The 21,201-nt window shown below is 37.8% G+C and overlaps 2 protein-coding genes across 2 annotated transcripts; one reads left to right on the top strand and one right to left on the bottom strand.

Moving 5' to 3' along the window:
- The first annotated feature begins 2,146 nt into the window (after window positions 1-2,146).
- Window positions 2,147-3,517, top strand: LOC119072996 (acidic mammalian chitinase-like). The gene is made up of 5 exons (XM_037178320.1): window positions 2,147-2,166; window positions 2,267-2,354; window positions 2,448-2,582; window positions 2,644-3,072; window positions 3,244-3,517. Exons 1-5 carry the CDS (start codon window positions 2,147-2,149, stop codon window positions 3,451-3,453), a joined length of 882 nt encoding a protein of 293 aa, XP_037034215.1. The 3' UTR covers window positions 3,454-3,517.
- A 5,345-nt stretch (window positions 3,518-8,862) lies between these two features.
- LOC119072559 (serine/threonine-protein phosphatase 1 regulatory subunit 10) lies at window positions 8,863-20,564 on the bottom strand. Its single transcript, XM_037177795.1, has 4 exons — window positions 19,887-20,564; window positions 17,862-18,234; window positions 16,367-17,791; window positions 8,863-10,474 (listed from the first exon to the last, which is right to left on the bottom strand). The coding sequence occupies exons 1-4, from the start codon at window positions 19,887-19,889 to the stop codon at window positions 9,045-9,047; spliced, it is 3,231 nt and encodes a 1,076-aa protein (XP_037033690.1). The 5' UTR covers window positions 19,890-20,564; the 3' UTR covers window positions 8,863-9,044.
- Window positions 20,565-21,201: the final 637 nt, after the last annotated feature.

Here is a 21,201-nt window from a genome sequence, read left to right as displayed (position 1 = left end):
GTCGTTTTAGAAGTTTTAGAACACTGCTTTTTATAACAGTTTATAACAGAAATTCGGAAATTTGGCGAAATTAGAAAATTTGACGAAATTCGAAATTTGACGAAAATCGAAAATTTGACGAAAATCGAAAATTTGACGAAAATCGAAAATTTGACGAAAATCAAAAATTTGACGAAATTCGAAAATTTGACGAAATTCGAAAATTTGACAAAAATCGAAAATTTGACAAAAATTGAAAATTTGACGAAAATCAAAAATTTGACGAAAATCAAAAATTTACCGAAAATCAAAAATTTGACGAAAATCGAAAATTTGACGAAAATCGAAAATTTGACGAAAATCGAAAATTTGATGAAAATCGAAAATTTGACGAAGAAAGTAATTCTCTATCTGCCACCATTCAAGAAATATCTCTAAAACCCCAATTGACCCACCCATTTCCAACTTTCGACATTTTTCACATATGCCCCTCTGTTCTACTCGTAAAACTCTGAGACTTTGCCGAAGAAACTAACTCTCTATCTGCCACCATTCAAGAAATACCTCTAAAACCATAATTGACCCACCCATTTCCAACTTTCGACATTTTTCACATATGCCCCTCTGTTCTACTCGTAAGACTCTGAGACTTTGCCGAAGAAAGTAATTCTCTATCTTTCATAATCGCAAAAATATTAGTCCTTTCATCCTACGCTCGAGTAGCTCAAAATTTGGTCACTCTAATCACTCTAGCTCAAACGAATCTGCCCCGATTTTTTTAATTATTTTTTTGTTCGAATCGTGTTACGAATACCTTTCATTTGATGGGTCGCACACCTCTGTAGGTTTCAATACAGCTAAGCTACAGCCGAAAACGCGTTCCCGACCCTCGAAAACCACACTCAGAAACCACTTCGAGGCCAATAAAACAAAATTCTGGTTTTTCCTGGGGTAATGGCGTATCACAATTTCATTTTTATGCCCACCCTGAGACTCCTGCAAAATTTCATGGAGATTGGCTGACTAGTTTCCGAGATCGACCGTCGATAGATAGACAGATAGACAGATAGAAACATACAGAGTAAGTTGAAAGATTTTGATTGTTTGGAAAACGTTAATTTGGTGCATTTTCTATCAAAATGACCAACTTCAAAACGATGTATCTCCGGCAATTTTAAAGTTACATAGTCGAGTGATAGCTCGTTTTGCTCGTATTTGAAGCGCGAATAAGATAGAATAGAATTTGTGGTGATACAAGCCAAAGGGAAGAAACTTAAATTCTCGCCTATATATAGTTGCCGCGTCTCAAAAAAATTTCTTCGTTCTTTTTTTGGAAGTTAGACTGCGTCAAGTCCTCCGCTATCGCTCCGGACATGATTTGAAAGTGGACGAGTTATTGATAAAAAACCATTTTGGCGACCCCTCCTGGAGACCATTATTCTGAGCGCTATAGTGCCGCATCCATAGTTTTTTGAGAAGAAATTTCTTCAGATTATTTCTCAGATAGGAATGTCGATTCATTTGTGCCAAAACTCGATTCTTGAACCTCGAATTTATGTTAGATGTTCTAAGTTTTCGCGAATTCGCTCTTAAGTGAAATCTAACCTCGTAATTTTCAGTGTAGACGTCGAAACACCATCTGTTACGTCTAATTTACAACCTTGAAATGTTATATTGCCAACAATTAATTTTTTTGTTAGGCTCTAGAGGCTTACATTTTTCTCAAAGGTAGTAAATTTTTGTTTGTCTCATTTTGACGATATTAGCTTTTGTTATCTACTACACTAAAAATCGCTAAAAATAACAATCAGGTAGTGGATAATATAAATAGAAGAACAAAAAAAATCAGAGCATTGGTTGGTCAAACTGTTTGTGGGATATTATTGAAAAACTCGTCACCAAGCGAAAATGAAATTTCTAAGGACCTTCTGCGGTCTAAGTATTTTGTTAACGGTATCAATTTGTTCAACGACTGCCGCTACCAGTTAGTGAAAATTTTAAAATGAATTTTACGCTGATCTCGTGTGACCAAATAATCTGTTTGCAGATAAAGTTTTCTGTTATTTTCAAAGTTCTTCAGTTAGCAGAAGTGGCATTGGATCGTTTTCCTTGTCCGATTTTAATGCACATTTGTGTACACACATTGCGTTTGGTTTCATTGGCCTGAATGCAGACGGAACGGTCAAAGTAGACAATAGTAAGTCAGTTTCGCTTACTGAGGTAGTAGTAGAAATCATATCGACGGAACTTTTGCCATCTTTTCCGCTGCTATAGCATTGTTCGAAAGCTTCAAGAGATTACGTTTTAAGAATCCGAACGTGAAACTTATGTTGGCGATAGGTGGGTGGGACGAAGGCAGTGTAACATACTCTAACGTAAGTTATTTTTCTTGTTTGGGAAGAAGCGGAGACTTTAAATAAGATAAAATCAATGACGAAGTCGTACAATTACAACTGTTTGTGAAACAGGTGGCTTCATCGTCTCTTAAGCGTGCTGTATTTGTAACAAGTGTGTACGAACTTTTGAATCTATACGGCTTCGATGGACTTGATTTTAATTGGCAGGCTCCTGGCTTAAGAGGTGGTTTATATCAGCAAGACAAAGTAATCCTTCTGAAACACCTTGACCTTTTTATTATCGACAATCGTTGACCAATCATTCTAGATAAATTTCGCGATTTTGTTAAGAGAATTGAAAGAGAAATTTGCTGGAGCTAAGCTTTTAACTGCGACTGTTGGTGCAGCGCAGGAATATCTGGATCTATCATATGATGCTGTTCAAATGAATGAGTTAGTCCAAAAAATTTCAATTTTATTCAGAAAAATCGATTCCATTTGCTACTATTCACACGACTTAATAAATCTTTATACCTACGAATACAACGGTGCATATGATCCAGTTACTGGTCGATTTCCGCCAGCAATCACTGGTCTAAATGCTCCGTTATACGCTGCCACATTCGATGTGAACAAACAATTGAATCAAAATGCATCGGTGAATGCATGGATCAATGCTGGCGTCAGTCCCAACAAACTTTTGCTAGGAATTCCGTTTTTTGGCCGAAAATATAATTTAACTACACAAAATAATTCTGTCGGAGCACCCAGCACTGCGGCGACAACATTATCTTATATTGAAGTTTGATCTCAAGCGATAGAAAACTAATTTTTCCCAACATATTAACCTGTCTTCTCTCTGTTGATTATTCAGGTTTGCAACAAATATCAATCATCATCAATCTGGACGAGTGTATTCGATGGCTAGCGTAAGGTTCCGTATTTTTACGATGATTATGAATGGATTAGTTATGACGATGCGCGCTCAGTACAGATAAAGGCAGAGTACGCCGTAAGTCAGAACCTGGCTGGTGTAATGGTGTGGTCTATTGAGGATGATGATAATAAAAATGTTTGTGGAGGAGGCGCATACCCGTTGCTGAGTACTATCTACAAAGTTTTGTCACCGATGAAATAATTTTAAATTCATTTCTCCAGCGTCTTGATGAAAGAGTCGAGAGAAAAATATTTTTTTGCAAATTTCCGGGTTTTGATTGTTGAATAAAGTTTACTGAGTTTAAACTTCTGGTCATTTTTTGTGATTTTCCTTAGGTCTGAGTTTTTATTTTATAATTTGCGATGTATTCTGCTGGATAGAGACTAAATGCAAGAGCTACGATAACTCATGTCGGTAAAGCAAAAAACGAAAGGAGACCACTGTAAGAAAGGGTGACCCAGGTAAGAGCACCTATCGTAGTAGTAGAACATATCCTACGCCAATTTGACACAGTGGTTTTTACTCTTAACGAATGACCTTGAAACAGTGTAAAATTTAAAAATATTTTGGTTCTTTTTGCACGCACAGGCCAGGCCGTTGGAATTTCGAATAAATAGAGTAAACGTTGTAGGTTTCTTCCGAGTAACTGTAAACAGTAATTTGACAATTCGTATGGCCTTGGAACAAACCTTTGACTTTGAGTGAAGTACTCCAAATAGAGTGCAAAGAATGAAATACTCAAAAAGATTGTGACGCCTCTACTGGAGCCGACTGAGGCTTCCGAGGAGACATTTTACGTGTACTTTGTGGCGATGTTAAACCATAGCATAACGTTCCGTCATTGCTGGACTATCCATTCTGTGGATTCCCGAACGGCCTTTTGTCTGAGTCGGACCCGAATGGACTTTTTAAGATGTTCGTACATTTCAATCTCATTTCAATTCGCTTATGTCATGACACCGATCGACAATTTATTCTTTGTTTTGTAAAAGGATAGATACATTCAGTCGTTGATTTTTTGTATGCTTGGAATCTCGCGCCGTGTCATTCACAATGATTCACATTTTGTATAAGGAAGATGTCACTTTGTGAGATATTGTGAATGACGCGGCGCGAGATTCCCTAACACCGATTTTTTTGTATGCTTCCAAACTTGACCTTTCAATGAAAAGTTTGAAACGTTTCATTTGAAAGACTATTTCCACTCGGGTAATCTATTTTGTGTTACAAAGGTTGCTAGGGTAGGAATCTCGCGCCGCGTCATTCACAATAATTCACAATAATTCACATTTTGACACATTTTGTATAAGGAAGATGTCACTTTGTGAATTATTGTGAATGACGCGGCGCGAGATTCCCTAACACCGTTACAAACGAGGTCGGTTTTCGATGGAGATATTCGAACCAAAGCACTTGATTATATATTTCATATGCTGTAAATCTTGCGTAAGTTCACCACCTAGTGGGACCGGAAAATTCGGTCGGGTTGCACAGGTTTTCCTTTTCATTTCTCGTTTTTAGGTCTTTTTTCCATAGGAAAAAAATACCCTATTGTGGACACTTTGTCTGTCTGTCTGTCTCTCTGTCTGTCTGTCGGGTGTTCCAACTTTATGAAAATTTTGGAACATATTATTTGATAATGCAATGTCACTATGAGCAAATCAACACCAGGCAAATAATAATTATTTGTTATCTGATAATTGATAGCTGATAGTTGGCATTGCAATTCGAAAACTTGGTATTTGGTAGTTGACTACCAAACGTAATTTTCGGCAGAGACGTTTACTATTCGAGAGCTGCGCACCAACTGACAAAATTATTCTGCCTGCTTGCCTATTTAAAGCTTGAATTTTTGGTAGTTGACTACCAAACTGGTAGTTGATTACCATACTGATAGAGAGGTGGTAGAGATGTTAACTGTTTGAGAGCTGCACACCGACTGATGAAATTATTTAGGCTGCTTGCCTATTTATAATTTGATAATTTGGTAGTTGACTACCAAACTGGTAGTTGAATACCAAAATGGTTGTTGAATAGTTGAGTTTGGTAGTTGAATACAAAATTGGTAGTTGACTACGAAACTGATAGAACGATGGTGGCGATGTTAACTGTTCAACAGCTGGATATCGACTGAAGAAACTATTCTTCCTGCTTGCCTATTTGTAACTCACGTATTTGGTAGTTGGTATCTCGAGAAGTGAGAAAATTGAGAGAAAGAAAAAAGACCTCACTAGGCTTATAGCCGGTCTATTCTTGTTATATTTTTGGTCAAGTAAATTAAGGAAAATGACTTCATTGGGACTTCATTGAGATTCAAGTGGTCAACTTAGAACTTACGCAGGTTTTACAGTAATTCAACTGACCAAAGTCCCAACCGAACATAAACAGAAAACTCACAATTCACTATAGTATCACACTACATCCATGAAACGCACACGCACTAGAGGCACGTAGAATAGTATTATTTCCTAACGCATGTTAAAGGGCTTTTTTTATCGAATTAATAAAAAGTCCTTTAGCACAAGTTAGGAGCAACGTTTTGTTTATAGTGGGTCGGAAATGAGCGACGAAGTCGCGATATTTCAGCACTAGATAAACAAATCAATTTGTCAAGTTATCTATATCTTCAGAAGCTGATCAAGGACACGCAAAAAATACATAAATAAAGGGACTCGTTGGTGTGATGAAGTTCATTCGCATTCAATGTAAACAAGATATAAGCGAGAAACATCAAGAAATTTTAATTTTTCGAACTCTTTGTCCGAATATACGTGCCAGCATTTTTTGGCTGACAGCACGCTCTGTGCGTTTCTACCCCACATAGACTGTTATGATCAGAGCGAGATAACAGTTAACTAGTTAATTATAAGTTGCCTTGGGGTACTTGCCAAAATAATGCTTTATCTTTCAACGTGTTATGTTGAGAGCGAGAGGACCGAAGACCAGTTTATTATAAGTTGTCTTGTGGTACTTGTCAAAATAATGCTTTATTTTTCAACGTGTTACGTTGAGAGCGAGAGGACCGAAGACCAGTTTATTATAAGTTGTCTTGGGGTACTTGTCAAAATAATGCTTTCTCTTTCAACGTGTTACGTTGAGAGCGAGAGGACCGAAGACCAGTTTATTATAAGTTGTCTTGGAGTACTTGTCAAAATAATGCTTTCTCTTTCAACGTGTTACGTTGAGAGCGAGAGGACCGAAGACCAGTTTATTATAAGTTGTCTTGTGGTACTTGTCAAAATAATGCTTTCTTTTTCAACGTGTTACGTTGAGAGCGATAGGACCGAAGACCAGTTTATTAAAAGTTGTCTTGGGGTACTTGTCAAAATATTGCTTTCTTTTTCAACGTGTTACGTTGAGAGCGAGAGGACCGAAGACCAGTTTATTATAAGTTGTCTTGGGGTACTTGTCAAAATATTGCTTTCTTTTTCAACGTGTTACGTTGAGAGCGAGAGGACCGAAGACCAGTTATTAAAATTTGTTTTGAGGTACTTGTCAAAATAATGCTTTCTTTTTCAACGTGTTACGTTGAGAGCGAGAGGACCGAAGACCAGTTTATTATAAGTTGTCTTGGGGTACTTGTCAAAATAATGCTTTCTCTTTCAACGTGTTACGTTGAGAGCGAGAGGACCGAAGACCAGTTTATTATAAGTTGTCTTGGGGTACTTGTCAAAATAATGCTTTCTTTTTCAACGTGTTACGTTGAGAGCGAGAGGACCGAAGACCAGTTTATTATAAGTTGTCTTGTGGTACTTGTCAAAATATTGCTTTCTTTTTCAACGTGTTACGTTGAGAGCGAGAGGACCGAAGACCAGTTTCACGGTGAGACTTAAAATTTTTAAATAAACGTGTAAGTTAACATCCAGGTTTTTTTATAAGTGAGTTGGGGGAGGGAAGTGCTGTTCACGTAAACAAGTTTTAGCAAAATCCCCTTAGCTGTTCCTGAGAACCAGCACCAGCGTCAGCCAGGACTTGTGAAACAGTGAGGACTTATGGTTTACATTGGAATTGGTAGAGGGACAAATTCTAAGATTTACAGTGTAAAAATTATGGCTCTCGATAATTTCTTCATCGAGCAACAGTAGCTAAAAGTAAAAATTTCACCATTTTAAAAGACTGATATCTCCTTTACAAAGCAACCGGGGAAGCCTTTGAATGATGATCCCAGACAAGTTTTGCGAACCATTTCGAACAGCAAAAAAATTATTTTCGAGTCGAAGTTTTCTGTTACATTTTCAGAAATTGCACTTTTAGGCTACCCTCGGTGAACTTTGGACGCTTCAATACCTTATTGGTATGAGTATTTTCCGTCAATGTGGTTGCTTATATGGTAGCTTAGAGTCTCAGCTTTACAATGATACCAAATATGCAATACTTTATGCTTTACAAGAATTATTGATGAAAAAGTTTTGCATCGAGGTCGCTCTACTCGTAAATCTAGAGCTATCTAGAGTAATTATCTATTTTTAAGAAAAACAAACACTTTAAATGTTTGATAGATATAAGAAAGACATTTATTTGTAATGTCGTCTTGAAAATAGGAAATTCCTCTAGATTTGCGAGTAGAGCGACCTCAATGCAAAACGTTTTCGTCAATAATTCTTGTAAAGCATAAAGTGTGGCATATTTGGTATCGTTGTAAAGCTGAGACCCCAGGCTACCATATAACCAACCAAATTGACGGGAAATACTCTTACCAGTAAGGTATTGAAGCGTCCAAAGTTCACCGATGGTAGCCTAAAAGAGCAATTTCAGAAAATGTAACAGAAAACTTCGATTCAAAAATAATTTTTTTGCTGTTCGCAAAACTTGTCTGGGATCATCATTCAAAGGCTTTCCCGGTTGCTTTGTAAAGGAGATATCATTCTTTTAAAATGGTGAAATTTTTACTTTTAGCTACTGTTGCTCGATGAAGAAATTATCGAGAGCCATAATTTTTACACTGTAAATCTTAGAATTTGTCCCTCTACCAATTCCAATGTAAACCATAAGTCCTCACTGTTTCACAAGCCCTGGCTGACGCTGGTGCTGGTTCTCTGGACCGAAGACCAGTTTATTATAAGTTGTCTTGGGATACTTGTCAAAATATTTCTTTAACTTTCATCATAACACTCTATTGCCTTCACCGAATGGCTTGGACTGAAATATTGTTTGTTCTTATCATTCTCAATCTGTAAAGCTGGAGTTTATAGTTCGCTTCTTTTCGCCACAAATCATTTAGTAGACCATAGCAGCTTAGAGTCTTCAGATTGTGCAGTGCAGAACTGCGAAATAAAAGACCATTTTTTTTTACAATATCTTACCGTAACGACCTACGGCTTTATTCTTAGAAAAAAATGATTTTTATAAATAACTTTTTGTTTTACACATTTCGTTAGTTGGTAATGAAGCAGCCCAAATAAATGGGAAATGTAACAGAGAAAAAGTTATGTCTCAAAGAAAACAAAAAACAAAAACAAAAAAAAATAAGAAAATCGATCCGAAATGCAGCAGTGGCGCGTCGGTCGTGTTCTAATGCGAAAACGATGATCTTATATACGTTAGTTGTACTAAAAATGCAATTAAACTATGAAACTACGTAACTAAGAGATAAATACACAAAATGTATGTTTTTTAATCAATAATATCAGCAGTCTCTATCCACTAAACTCTCACTTCATCCAAGCTGAGAAATCACAGAAAATTTGTTTTTTATTGTTTTCATTGCCATATTTGCATTTTGAAGTGTAACAAATTCACGAGAAAAGTGTCCAACTAATTTATGGCATTGTTTACTGTTCATTGTTCACCGTTCAATTGAATGGAGGGCAATTGATGCCCGGATGTAACCACTGACACTTATCACCATGTCGACAGAAGCCTTTCGCGAACGCACGGCAAATATTTCGTGGATTCCAGTCGTGTCGCGGTCGATTTCCGTTATTGTTATTATTATTATTGTTGTTGTTGTTACCCATCGGTGGTCGCCAATTATTCTGCGGACCATTCGGCCGAAACCAATTTTGATTGTTTTGCGGCGGTCCTGGATTCATGCGATCGTTACCGAAGTTATTTCCGTTGAAATTATTATTTCGCATTCCGTTCGGCGGACCGAAGTTCTGGTTTTGCGGGAATGGTAGGTTCATTGGATTCATCGGATTCATGTTCATATTCATGTTGTTCACTGGCTCCGGTGGTATGGTATTCATATTTAACAGATTGGGTGGACCGTTGAACGCTGGTGGTAAAAGATTCGGTTGATTGTTCCATCCGGGCCCATTGTTGAAACCGAAATTAGGCGGGAAATTGTTGAACGGTACCGGATCCTCGAAGCCGATCGATTGGTGTCTGGGTGATCCGCGTGGTTCTGGCCAAGAATATCCAACAAAATTCTTAATTCCTTCCGGAGTGCCATTGGGATCGTCCAGTGGAATAACTGCAGCGTCTGTTATTTGATAGTGTTCCATATCCGGCTCTGCCGGGCTTTCCGGAATCATGGAACGATTGAAATAAATAGCACGCAGGCAGGTCAATTCACGATCGTATTGAATTTTCTTTTCTTTGCTGTCCTTTCCTTGTGGATGTGGTGGAACATCGTCTACTATAAGCAGTGGTTGTTTCCATGGAATTTGTTCAGTCATTTGGTCATCGACATTCATTTTCCGAGCAATTAAAAAGGCGTCACCTTCACGCTCGTTCGATTGATGCGAGTCAACGGAATTTCGACTAACGTTCGTCCGTTCAGTTTCATCTAATTCAAAGTAATGGATTTCTTCGAGAGATTCTTGTGGTCTCCACCTCAATTGCTTTTTCGGACCCTTCCGTTTCAAAATTGTCAAAACGCCTGGCGGACCGTTCGGACCACAACCCGGTCCCGGAGGCTTTTTATTTTCAACAACTTCACTCTCTATCTCTTTCGTTTCAACCGGATCATCAACTTCTTGCATTTCCACATCGGCACCATCCTCCGTTTCCGTGGGGGTTTTGGTGGCCTCCACATCCGTTACGTCTTGTTTCTTCGACTCATCCGCTTTGTCATCGTCCTTGGTTTCATTGTCCAACGTGTCTTGGTAAAATTTCGGAGCCACCGATTTGGCGTCGGGTGATTGCACCTTTTCCGGCTTAGTTGTTTCGGATGTTGACTGACTCGTCAATCGTTTTCGCTTCCGTGCACCGTCCTTTTTGGTCGTTTGAGACGCAAATATTGCGTCCATGAACATATCCGACTCAACGAGCACTGGGGCTGCAATGAAAGAAAGAAGAAAAATGTTAGAGAACCTTTTCGATTTGATTGAACCTAGCAAGAAGACAAAGATTATAAAAAATGTGCTTTGGCAAGTATCGTGAGTTGTTGTTGTTGTGATGTCCGTTGGATCGATGAAATTAAAATCTGCAAGAAATAGAAAGTAAAAATAGACGAAAAAGAAATTATTTAAATTTCATTGGCACTGTCCGCAAAGAAGCATCACCCATCAAACGTTTGTTGCAATTGTTTAACGAACAGTATACTATACAAACGTCGTGCCATATAAGGCAAATTTATCCTGCGTGTCCACGTAATACTTTAGTGAATTTTAAATTGTAAAGTTTCGTTTGAGTGGCTACGCCATGCTTTTCAAAGCAAATCGTAATTCTGCTCATAACGTAAGCATGTGTGCAATTAGCGTATCTCGCATTTATTGCGATTTATTGGTAACGACAGCAATCAATGACCAGTGCCACATGATGTGTCTCGCTTAGTAATAATCTATGGCTTACTTCCATATTCATCCTCCTCTTACATACATCGAATACAGAATGTGATGCATTGTCGATCTAACTTAGAATTTAAATTCTATTTCAATGTGTCAAGAATATCAGCATTTTCGAGGTTCATCATTTGAATTACATTACTAATCACCATAGACAATAATCGAATGGCTACGGAGAGTATAACAACTCGTTATGCCACCAGAACTCTAAAAGAAATCTTAGATCGAGTAAATGGTTCGAGACCAAGTTGAGTATCTAGCCTACCCAGCCTACCACACCGAGAACCGATATAACATTTTACATATTTCATGGGACGGGGCACATGCTCTGAAAGCTGAGAATTCGCTGACTGTAAAGAGAATTTTACAGATGAAAAGTCTTTAAAGTCCGTAGTACTTTGAGCAGTCCTGGATTAATAGTCGAGTAAAAACTGATGCAACATGACAATATTTTACCCAAAAATTCGAAATGTTTTTTTCTCCTTCTTTGAGCGCTTGCAGACCTTGTAGACTTTCTTATACAAAAACTTATTTCAACTTTTCCGATTGGTAATACAAACAATCTGTGTATACATTTGTACTGGTCATGTGCAGCGTATACGGTTGATTACAATATACCGGTTGAACTCAAATTGAAATCGGTTTTTCTGATTGTCTGCAAACTGAATTAGAGCAAGTCGAAATATGATTTAAATCGACGTGGAAAGAATGCCGAGGGACGACACCTTTTGAATGACAATTTAAGCAACAGGATGCAATTGAATGAATGATCGGAAAACTTAAATGAAATTTTCAATGGATTGAATGGAAATATCAACAAAATTTAGTATGACAGAGGCGACCACAAATTTAATCGAACGGGGACGGTTCATCAAAACTTTATTTCCCTAAAACTGAGTATTGATGACAGTCGCTCTGAAACGTCCCTCAAATTATATCCCATATAATGCGGCAAACGCTTTGAAATAAATGTTTAATTTCTCGGAGAAAACTGTTAAAGATTTAAAACGATAAAACACCAATCTTTTTGGCGCAGTACCAAACCCCTGTTCAAATGTAAATTATTTCGAATTCTTGTGTAAAACGTTAGCATGTTGCATCATTTCTGGTTGGCCCGGACAATCAGCATCGAATGATTTAATTTCTGATTCTGATCATTTGACGCTTCCAGACCATTTTAAATGTGAAGCAATCACATCCGGCTTAAGGTTAACGATTGGTTGCAGTATACAATCAAAATGATTAATCGGACGAACTACCCTAACTAAAGTAAACATCCAACGGAACATTATAATTGCTGCAAAGATTTTTTTTTACATTGCAGCGTGTATATTACACAACATCGGCATGACCCTCATTTAAATAATGCAGAGCGGTTGAGTGACAAACAAAAATATTATTCAAAAACCTCACCCTCATGACTGCCGTTCAACATTATTTCGTTGTACCCGTTATACCTCCAATTTAGCGAATACTAAGTGTTAATGATAATGTAATGATAATTAGTGCTGACGGTCAGGTCACACATCTGGTTCGATACAAACGGCAACCGATTGTCTTTTCGTTTGAACAATCGGCACAATTGATCGCAGGGCTTATTTCAGAGAATTTTAATTCTGAAAATTCTGAAAAAATTCCGAAAAAGTTCTGAAAAATTCCGAAAAAATTATTTCCGAATTTTTCGGAATTTTTTCAGAATTTTCGGAATTTTCAGAATTAAAATTCTCTGAAATAAGCCCTGATTGATCGTAAGAAAGATGCAACTAGGGATAATGGTAACAGTGATCATGCGACGCCGGTCCATTTTAGAATAATTTGTGTGATCAACTTTAACAAAAAAAACCGGGCGACGATTCGGTAAATGTTGCTTGAAAATTTAAGAGACAAAAAACTGTTGAATGCGTCACGTTGCTTGTGAAAAATGTGATATTATGACGAACGTGTGTCGTCAGTGTGATTCATCGCTTTTGTTGCAGAACATTCGTTTCGTTATCACGTTTTTGAAATTTTCGTCCGTCGTGGATAATGCGTTTTTAATCGTCTTTCGGATGTGTGATTTGACAAGTTGGATTTGGCAACGGGTCAACCGAGGAAATTCTTTCGACAAATCATCATCGCAAAATTCTTATTGACTACGATTTGAAGCTAATGACCAATTCCAAGGTATCGAAAATAGTTTTATCGTTAGATACTATACTGAAGAACCAACCCTACCACCCCTCACATCCTATATATACTAATTTTTAGAATATCAGACGCTGCAGTCGCTTCTCCACCATGGTTTTTTTTGACTGAATGTATCAGTCAAGTTGAATGGAAATTCGGTTCGCTTTGACGACAATATATTGTTTGTCGCAACGCTTTATGCCCACAAGAATGCGCACTTGTGGCATATCATCATCACGATGCATTGTTCGTAAAGAGGCGTTTGAATGTAATACTCGTCTGCCTATTATCTATCTCTGTTATGATCTTACGTTTAATATAAAGAGGAATCTTTCGATAGGTTTTGTTTGTGGCTTTGCTAAGACTCACTCGATTCGGTCCTAAGAGAAATGTGGTGAAATTCTTTCGTTGTTTTGCTTTTTTTATGTATATACTGTCTTGCTCTTACTCTGGCCCTTTTTCCGTGCGTAGTAGAAATGCTTTTGTTTAAACTTAAGCGTTGCGTTTGTCGGATATACAATCCACGTATACCAAGTGTCCAACATTTGAAATATTCGTCGTACGCAGTTTGCTGAATCATCGACGGATAGTCGGTATTTTGATGCAGATCGGCTGGATCGATGTTAATTTAGCTGGCAGATTGATCGTTTCATTTAGTTCGTTTGTTTTGTTTAAATGAATGGATCCTTCTTGACTCAATTTTCTTTCTTTCTTTCTTTGGTGGGTGGCTAGTGTGGACATACTTTTTCTGTTTCCATATTTCTGTGTTAAATTTTGAAATAAATTTTATTTTTGTAAAATCAATTTGTACAAAGGCATACAAATTTTTGCAATTTTTTTTTCGCTTTTTTTTCTAAAATATTTTTTCTGATGAAATTTTGGAATCTGTGAAGAGAAATTTATGGTTAGTCGGTCAATAAATTGTCTTATACTCACTCACGATAACATGCTTGAGATCAGTGGACAATTGGATATTACAAAACATTTTTTTGCCTTCCCTTTTTCTTAGATTCGTCCAAAAACTTCCCGACTATTTCACACAAAATTCAAATTTAACTTAGAAATCACAACGTGAGATTCTAAACAAAAATTAAAAAAAAAACTTTTCTTTACCAAACGAATCGATACGAACAACGAGAAAGACAAACTGCATAGGAAACTGAACTACCGGTCCCGATATCTTAATATTTACACACCCCATGAATTCACATTCGGCACAAAAACATAATTTCGGACACAAAAACACACAAATATAACGCTGAAACGGTCACAATGGGCCCAAAAAGAAAACGTGGTGGGGAAGACCTATGAGTACTGTGTTGCATTTCCTCCGGAGAGTTACGACCTTGGAGGAATCGGGTCATTGAGGTTCGCAAAGAGGGATTCCTTTTGGAAAACAATCTTCTAAACTCGGACCGATATTTTAGTGATGGAATCATTTTAATGTGACAAGACACGAATTGAACTTTAGAATCAAAAACCAGATTTCAAAAATGTTTTCCGGAACCTGTGCTGTCAGTACGAAGTCTGAAAAGTGTCATTTTCTTACCGGTTTTTCTCCCACAAGTGACATGGCCGGCAATGGTATCATTGGATGAGGTTATGTAGTTACAGTCCAACATGGGTTATATGGGTCGTCGATGTCATTTATAGTGAGAAATATCACTTTGAAAAAATGACTCTTTTAGGATAAAATGGATGAGCTGTAGATGACATCGATGACCCACTTAACCAATGTTGGCCTGTAACTACATAACCTCAGCTATCCAATAAAAAACCATGGTCGGTCATGTCCCTAGTCACCTGTGGAGAAAAACCAGTGAGAAAATTGCACTTTTTAGACTTCGGTCACCACGTACTGACGACACAGGGACCGGAAAAATTTTTTTAAAGTTGTTTTGGAGTCTAGGGTTCAATTCGTGTCTGGGCACATAAAAATGATTCCACAAAAAAATCGATCCGATTTCGTTAGACTGTTTTTCCAAAGAATCCCTGAAAAGGAACTGAGAGGAACACAGGGCTTATTTCTGGAAATTTTAATTCTGAAGAAATTCAGAATTTTTTAGAATTAAAATTCGCAAAAATAATCCCTGGTGGAACGTTAAGAGACAACCCGTCTGACTTAATGACCCTATTCAGTCATCAAATGCAATGAAAGCAATGTATGCGAGTGGTGATAAAACGTTAGATCTGGACGAATTTAACAAAATTTAACCTTTAAAAGCCAATAAACGAAGAAATTAAATGACCATCTACAGCAACCACTGCTTCGCATGATGACTTCTTAAGCCATTGCATTTGTATCCAGCGAAACAAGTCAACTTCTCTCAATTTTCTGACTTGACAATTTTAGCTTACCATCAGTTGTGACGGTGGCTGAACGGATCTTTAAGGACCGAGCGAATCAAAAATGAAAATTTGACTAAAGGTTTTGGTAGATCCAGTGAAAGTCAATTAACATTAGGGATCTAAACGACGCTGGATCGCTGGTTGAATAGAGTAGGATAACTGTTAGGTCTTGTAAATACGGAGTTATGAGTCAGTTCAGGTGTCATTATTGCAGCGCCTCCGCTGTCTGTTGCTCATCGAACGACCCGCAACGGTTTAATGCAACGAGATGTGGGAGAACAATTGGACATACGAGACAGAAAAACGACTGGCAACATGTAGATGGAGGAAAGTGGTTTATACTGAGCCCCTTTCCATACCCGATTGAGATAGAGAGAAAGTGTGTTAATTTCGGTGTAATAAAACACACCCAGAGCATGTGTCGCAACATCAATGAGCAAATTTCTTTTGTGGTTTTTCTCAAACTTCTGTGTGCTGTTGGTTGAACGCCCGCAATGACAAATGACAGTAAATTGTTTGTGTTTTTTGTTCGACAAATAAATTCGATTCGAATGATCGGCAGAAAATACGATTCTCGCGCGAATTGAATATCCAACAAAAGATTGCCCTTTACTCAATTGTTAATTGCGGCGCAGCTTTTAGGCAGACAATTTTTCGTTTATTTTTCTTCTTCTTCTTCTTCCTTATTTCGCTGTGAAAGAACTTTTGATTTGTAAATTTATCGATCAATACTCACAAACACCATTGACTGGTTTCCAACCAAGCAACAACAACTCACAATATGTGCCAGCGCACTCCAATTCCAAATTTCACATCTGAAATCAGTCGACAGAACCAAAGATTAGATAAATTGTTCGAAAGATACTCACTTTTCGGCTTGGCCGGTATCAGTTTGATGCCCGGTTTCTCCACTGCCAACGATGTGTCGATTTTCAGTTTCTTTTCCGGTACCACTGCATCCTTCTTTTCGGGCGGCGGTGATGGTCGTTTCGTTACCGTTGTACCCGGTATTGATGCACCAGCGGTTGGCTGAGATGATGGACGCTGTAAGCCCCGTCTGCTCGGCGGTGGCGGTGCTTCTTCGGCCAGTCCGTGACTGCGGAATTTGGAGTTGAATGTTTTGACGGTTTTCGGGCGATTTTCGGTGTCTTTTTTGACCTCGATTGATATCGATGACTTTTTGGATGGTCCAGTTTCGGTGGTTGCGGCACTTTCGCCGTCGGAAGTGACAATTTTTTTCGGGATTTTTCCGAGTTTGGTTATTGATGGCGGGATGACTTTGGTCAACGTATCTTTGTCTTTCATCGATTGTGAAACTTTTTCGTCGATTGAGTCGCGTTTTTCTTTAGACTGACTGGATTTACTAGACGACGAGCTGCTGCTTTTGCTTGAGCTTTTACTGGACGATGATTTCGAGCTTCGATCTCGGTCTTTGTCCCTTTCTTTATCTCGTTCACTGTCTCTGCTTTTATCACGACTGCTGCTACTGCTGCTGCTACTACTTGTCTTATGTTTACTATCACTACGGCTAGATTTATGACTTGAGCTTCGGCCGCTACTACTGCTACTGTGCTTCGAAGATGATGATGACGATTTCGATGACGAATCTTTTCTTTTCTCTTTCGCTTCTTTTGACTCCTTGACATCACCCGATTCTTTCGCAGTTTCTTTGCTATTTCGCCGTTCCTTATCATCAGATTTGGATTTCTCTTTGACTGTATCACCCTTTGCCTTTTCCACTTTTTTACTCGCTTCGACTTTGTCTAGTTCTTTTGGTTCGACGCTCTCTTGTTTAACTTTGTCTTTGATTTGTTTCTTACCATCAACCGTTGCAATTTTCAATTTGGCAATCGGTTCTGATTTTCCCTTGACTGTGTCTTCGTTCTTCGTCTTAGTATTGAGTTCGCTCTTTACTTTTGCCTTTTCGCTATCCGCCTCCTTTTTTGGAGAAGCCTCCAGCTTAGCAAACACTTGTTTGCCATCTTTAACAGTTATTTTGTACACCAGACCATCACTTTTAGCCTTGGATAGTCGCTCTTTCGAATCAACGTCATCTTGTGGCACATGATTGCTTGGAATTTCCAACGGATCAACCATATCTTCGGACTCATCCGCTTCGTCGAGCTCCTCATCGTCGCCGCTTTCCGTAGATTCTTCCTTCACTTCCGGAACTTCAGGCTTCAGAACAGCCACGACGACATCCTGTTGTTGAACTGTAACCGGTGTGAGTGATGATTCGCCTTTGACAATTTTCAACCACTGCTCAACCAGCTTCGACGCCAGTATTCGCACACCTGTTCAACAGAAAATCGAATGGGAAAAATTAGACAAAATTGTTCGATTCATACAATCAGCTCGAATTACCTTCGTTGCCGCCCTCCTTCGATAGACCTTTGACCAATTTCGGTGCCGAGTTCGACTTCAGACGCTGAACATCAACCGGACACAGTAGCATCAGTTCCAACAGTTCTTGCACCAATGGCCAGTTTCTGGTCAGAATTCCGTCCTGCAACCATATGTGAGACAATGCCCAGCCACCATCCGCCATGAATTGGCCCAACAATTCCGTTTCGGTGGACTTCAATATTTGAACGTAAATGCATTTGGAAACGAGTTTTTTGGAAAATTTTCCCATCAACTGGACGAGTCGATTTACTTCTTTGGAGCTTTTGATGCCGCCATTTGTTGCCAGCAGAACGCTTAGGCAATTCAACAATTGTTGTGGATCGATACGAGGCTGTAAGGAAGGGAAAATAAATTCTTTAATTCTCGTGGACATGATCAGGGAATTTAAAACAAAAACGCAGTTTCATAGGAAGAGTACAAAGAGAAGAATATAGAAGCATCTGGAGCGATGAAAATAAGAGCTATCTTTCAGCCCACTTTTACGATATATCCGATCGCAGATCACGTAATTTTCTTGTGTTTCGTTCATGATTTTAAGTGTCAAGAAATGGTCCAATTTGAGCAGTTTTCGATTTTTAAATTGAGGTTGGGGTTCCAACGATTTTCATGTGGATTCAATCGTCAGATACTCTTACGAAATCTAGCAATTTTTTCATAGAATGATCAAAATTGCATTACAGCTCATGATTGACTCATTGTTACAAAATGGAACTTTTAATGCGATCTCAACGAATAAAATTGCAAAATCGCTGAAGAGTTTGCACTATGGCTTTGAAGTAGATATCTGAACTAAACTTGATGGTTCTACGAATTACTAATGGACTGGGATTGGGTTCTGGCTAATTGTGGTAAAATTATAGTGCCAAACTGTGGGTAGCTCGTGGGTCAGATCAAAATTAGCCAAAAAAATTGAGCTTTTATATCAAGAATCTTGTCATGAGTAATCCTGAACTTAGTATGACAATCTACGATGTCAAGCAGAGCACTTCAAGCAAAAGTGCTTCGAGCGACAGCTGCCAAATAGAGTACTACTTTGTTTGAAAAATGTTTCCAAATTTTTTTCTATTTGGAGTACCACTCATGCTTGAAGTGCGTTGGGTCAAGAAAAAAAAAATTAAACAAAAAGATTTTAGCCACGAATTAAGACGACATAGAACGATGAATGAAAAATGAATTCAGCATCGTCATAGCTCCTGATCCTTAGGAGCTGCGGTTTCATTCATTGTACCACTAGTTTCTTAAGCTTAAACCCAATTATTTGTTGGCATTCCGAAAAACGAAGATTAATTCTCAGTTTGAACTTAAAAGTAAAAATTTTGCGGCACCTCACGTAATATTGAAATATTCAGAAAATTGTTCGCGATCATGTCCTCTTTATAAGATCTTTATATTCCAACAATCAAAGATAAAATCCAATAATATCGGAGAACAACTGGAATTAATGACCTTCTTTTCGACAATCTTTCGTTGATTCACAAACGTAAATTCAAAAAATCTATGCAAACTATGATTAAGATGATGTTAAATTTTCAAGGCCATCGCAAGCTGACAAAGAAGGGACATTCACTGACATCAATACAATGTTGATGAACAGATAAAACCAAAACGACAAATTTTATCAAAAGAATTTGAAAAAAGGTCTTCTTTGCTGTGCAGTAGATTTATGTACACTAAACAAGAAAAAAGTCATTTCAATCCTCTCTGAGTCATATCAATGTCAGTCTGATTTTTAAAAAAAATATTCAAAAATTGCCGCTAAAATTTACATGCAAAGCGACAAAAAATTCCATTGGATAGTTGACGCGCGTCATGAACGCCATCTGTTAAAACTTACATTCGATTTTCGATGAAACATCAAAAATATGACTATCGAGAACGGAAGTGACGGAATTACAATTTTTTTTTGTAGGTTGTGAAACTACGCACATACATATACTTACACCACTATAATGGCAATGGATATTAAATATTCACATGACTTACCATTTTTGTACAATTTTTTTGCTTTCAGCTGCGCGATGGGCTTCCTTTAAAATTTCTGAAAAATATCTGTCACAATTTCACTTCACTTACTATGCATCGTTTTGCTTTAAGTCTTTTGTTTATTCGAATATATAAAATGACTGAATGAAAAACTCGCGAACTCAATGGATATTACACCACATTACGACATTAGATAAGAAAACTTCGATGATGAATTCTTTTTGTTCTGTCTTTTTGTTGGCAAATCGTCTTTGTCCTTTCTAACAAATTCTTTATCTTTTCTGGCAGCTATAAACGTTTCGGACGTAATTTTGTCAGATGTTTGGTTATTATTTTACTTAGATTATAATACGTAGAAATCTGGACACGTCGTTTTACTAAATTTTCTTTCTCTTTTGCGAATGGAAAAAAATTGCAGATCACGCCCTAAAAATGGAGGCTTCTTCGTCCATTTTATACTACAAAATATCTGAATTTTTCTTTTAATAAAGTACACAATTGGTATAAAAAAGTGATTATAATTATTTGCCTCTTCCTCCAGTCCATCAAATTACGCGGCAGTGGGATGATTTTTTATTAATTGCTCCAATACCATTTTTTTCTTTCTTTTTATATAATTCTATGACGCGGTTTTACTTGTGATTTGTTCAATGTCGCAGAGTGAAATGAAAATTTTGGTTCGGTTGGTAGGTAAATTGTCGAATACGACGCGGCGACTGAAATATTCCCAGTCAATAAATTCGATTGACAGTTCGAATGTTCTGGATAAAAATGCCGCGAATTTTGAAAAAAAAAATTGTTGAATCGATGAATATAGGATCGAAGTGGTGAATGCGTTTTTTTTACAGACAATATAGTATCCAAATTAAAAGGGTTGTACTCACTGCAGTCTAACCTCTAATTAATTAGCAAGTGGCAAGAACAAAGGGTTACACTAGGTGCCCGTGTATTTTTTGTGTGCCGATTAGCATCAGTGCCATCATATCCAAGGCTGTATACTTTGGGGAGGTCACGCAGATACAGATACGCGGGTTACACACCACAGTTGATGATAAAATGGCCGATTTCATACAAAAATTCACCTACTCTGATGATTCTCGTCGTCTTGATGATGTGGTGAATTTTTTTACATGTAAAACCATCAATAAAATGGCGGGCTGCGTGACCTCCTCAAAATATACAGCCTTGATCATATCACCTCTGGGCAAGAATGTAAAAAAAATGAGTTTTGCGTTGAATATTTTGAGCAGAACTTTATTGGTTTTTTGTTTACCAAAAGTGGAGAAAATAGGAAACTCTAACCAGAGCTAGAGTT

This window comes from Bradysia coprophila, assembly GCF_014529535.1.
Source record: "Bradysia coprophila strain Holo2 chromosome IV unlocalized genomic scaffold, BU_Bcop_v1 contig_84, whole genome shotgun sequence".
NCBI classification, from domain to species: Eukaryota; Metazoa; Arthropoda; class Insecta; order Diptera; family Sciaridae; genus Bradysia; species Bradysia coprophila.
This window is presented reverse-complemented; position numbering and strand designations above follow the sequence as displayed.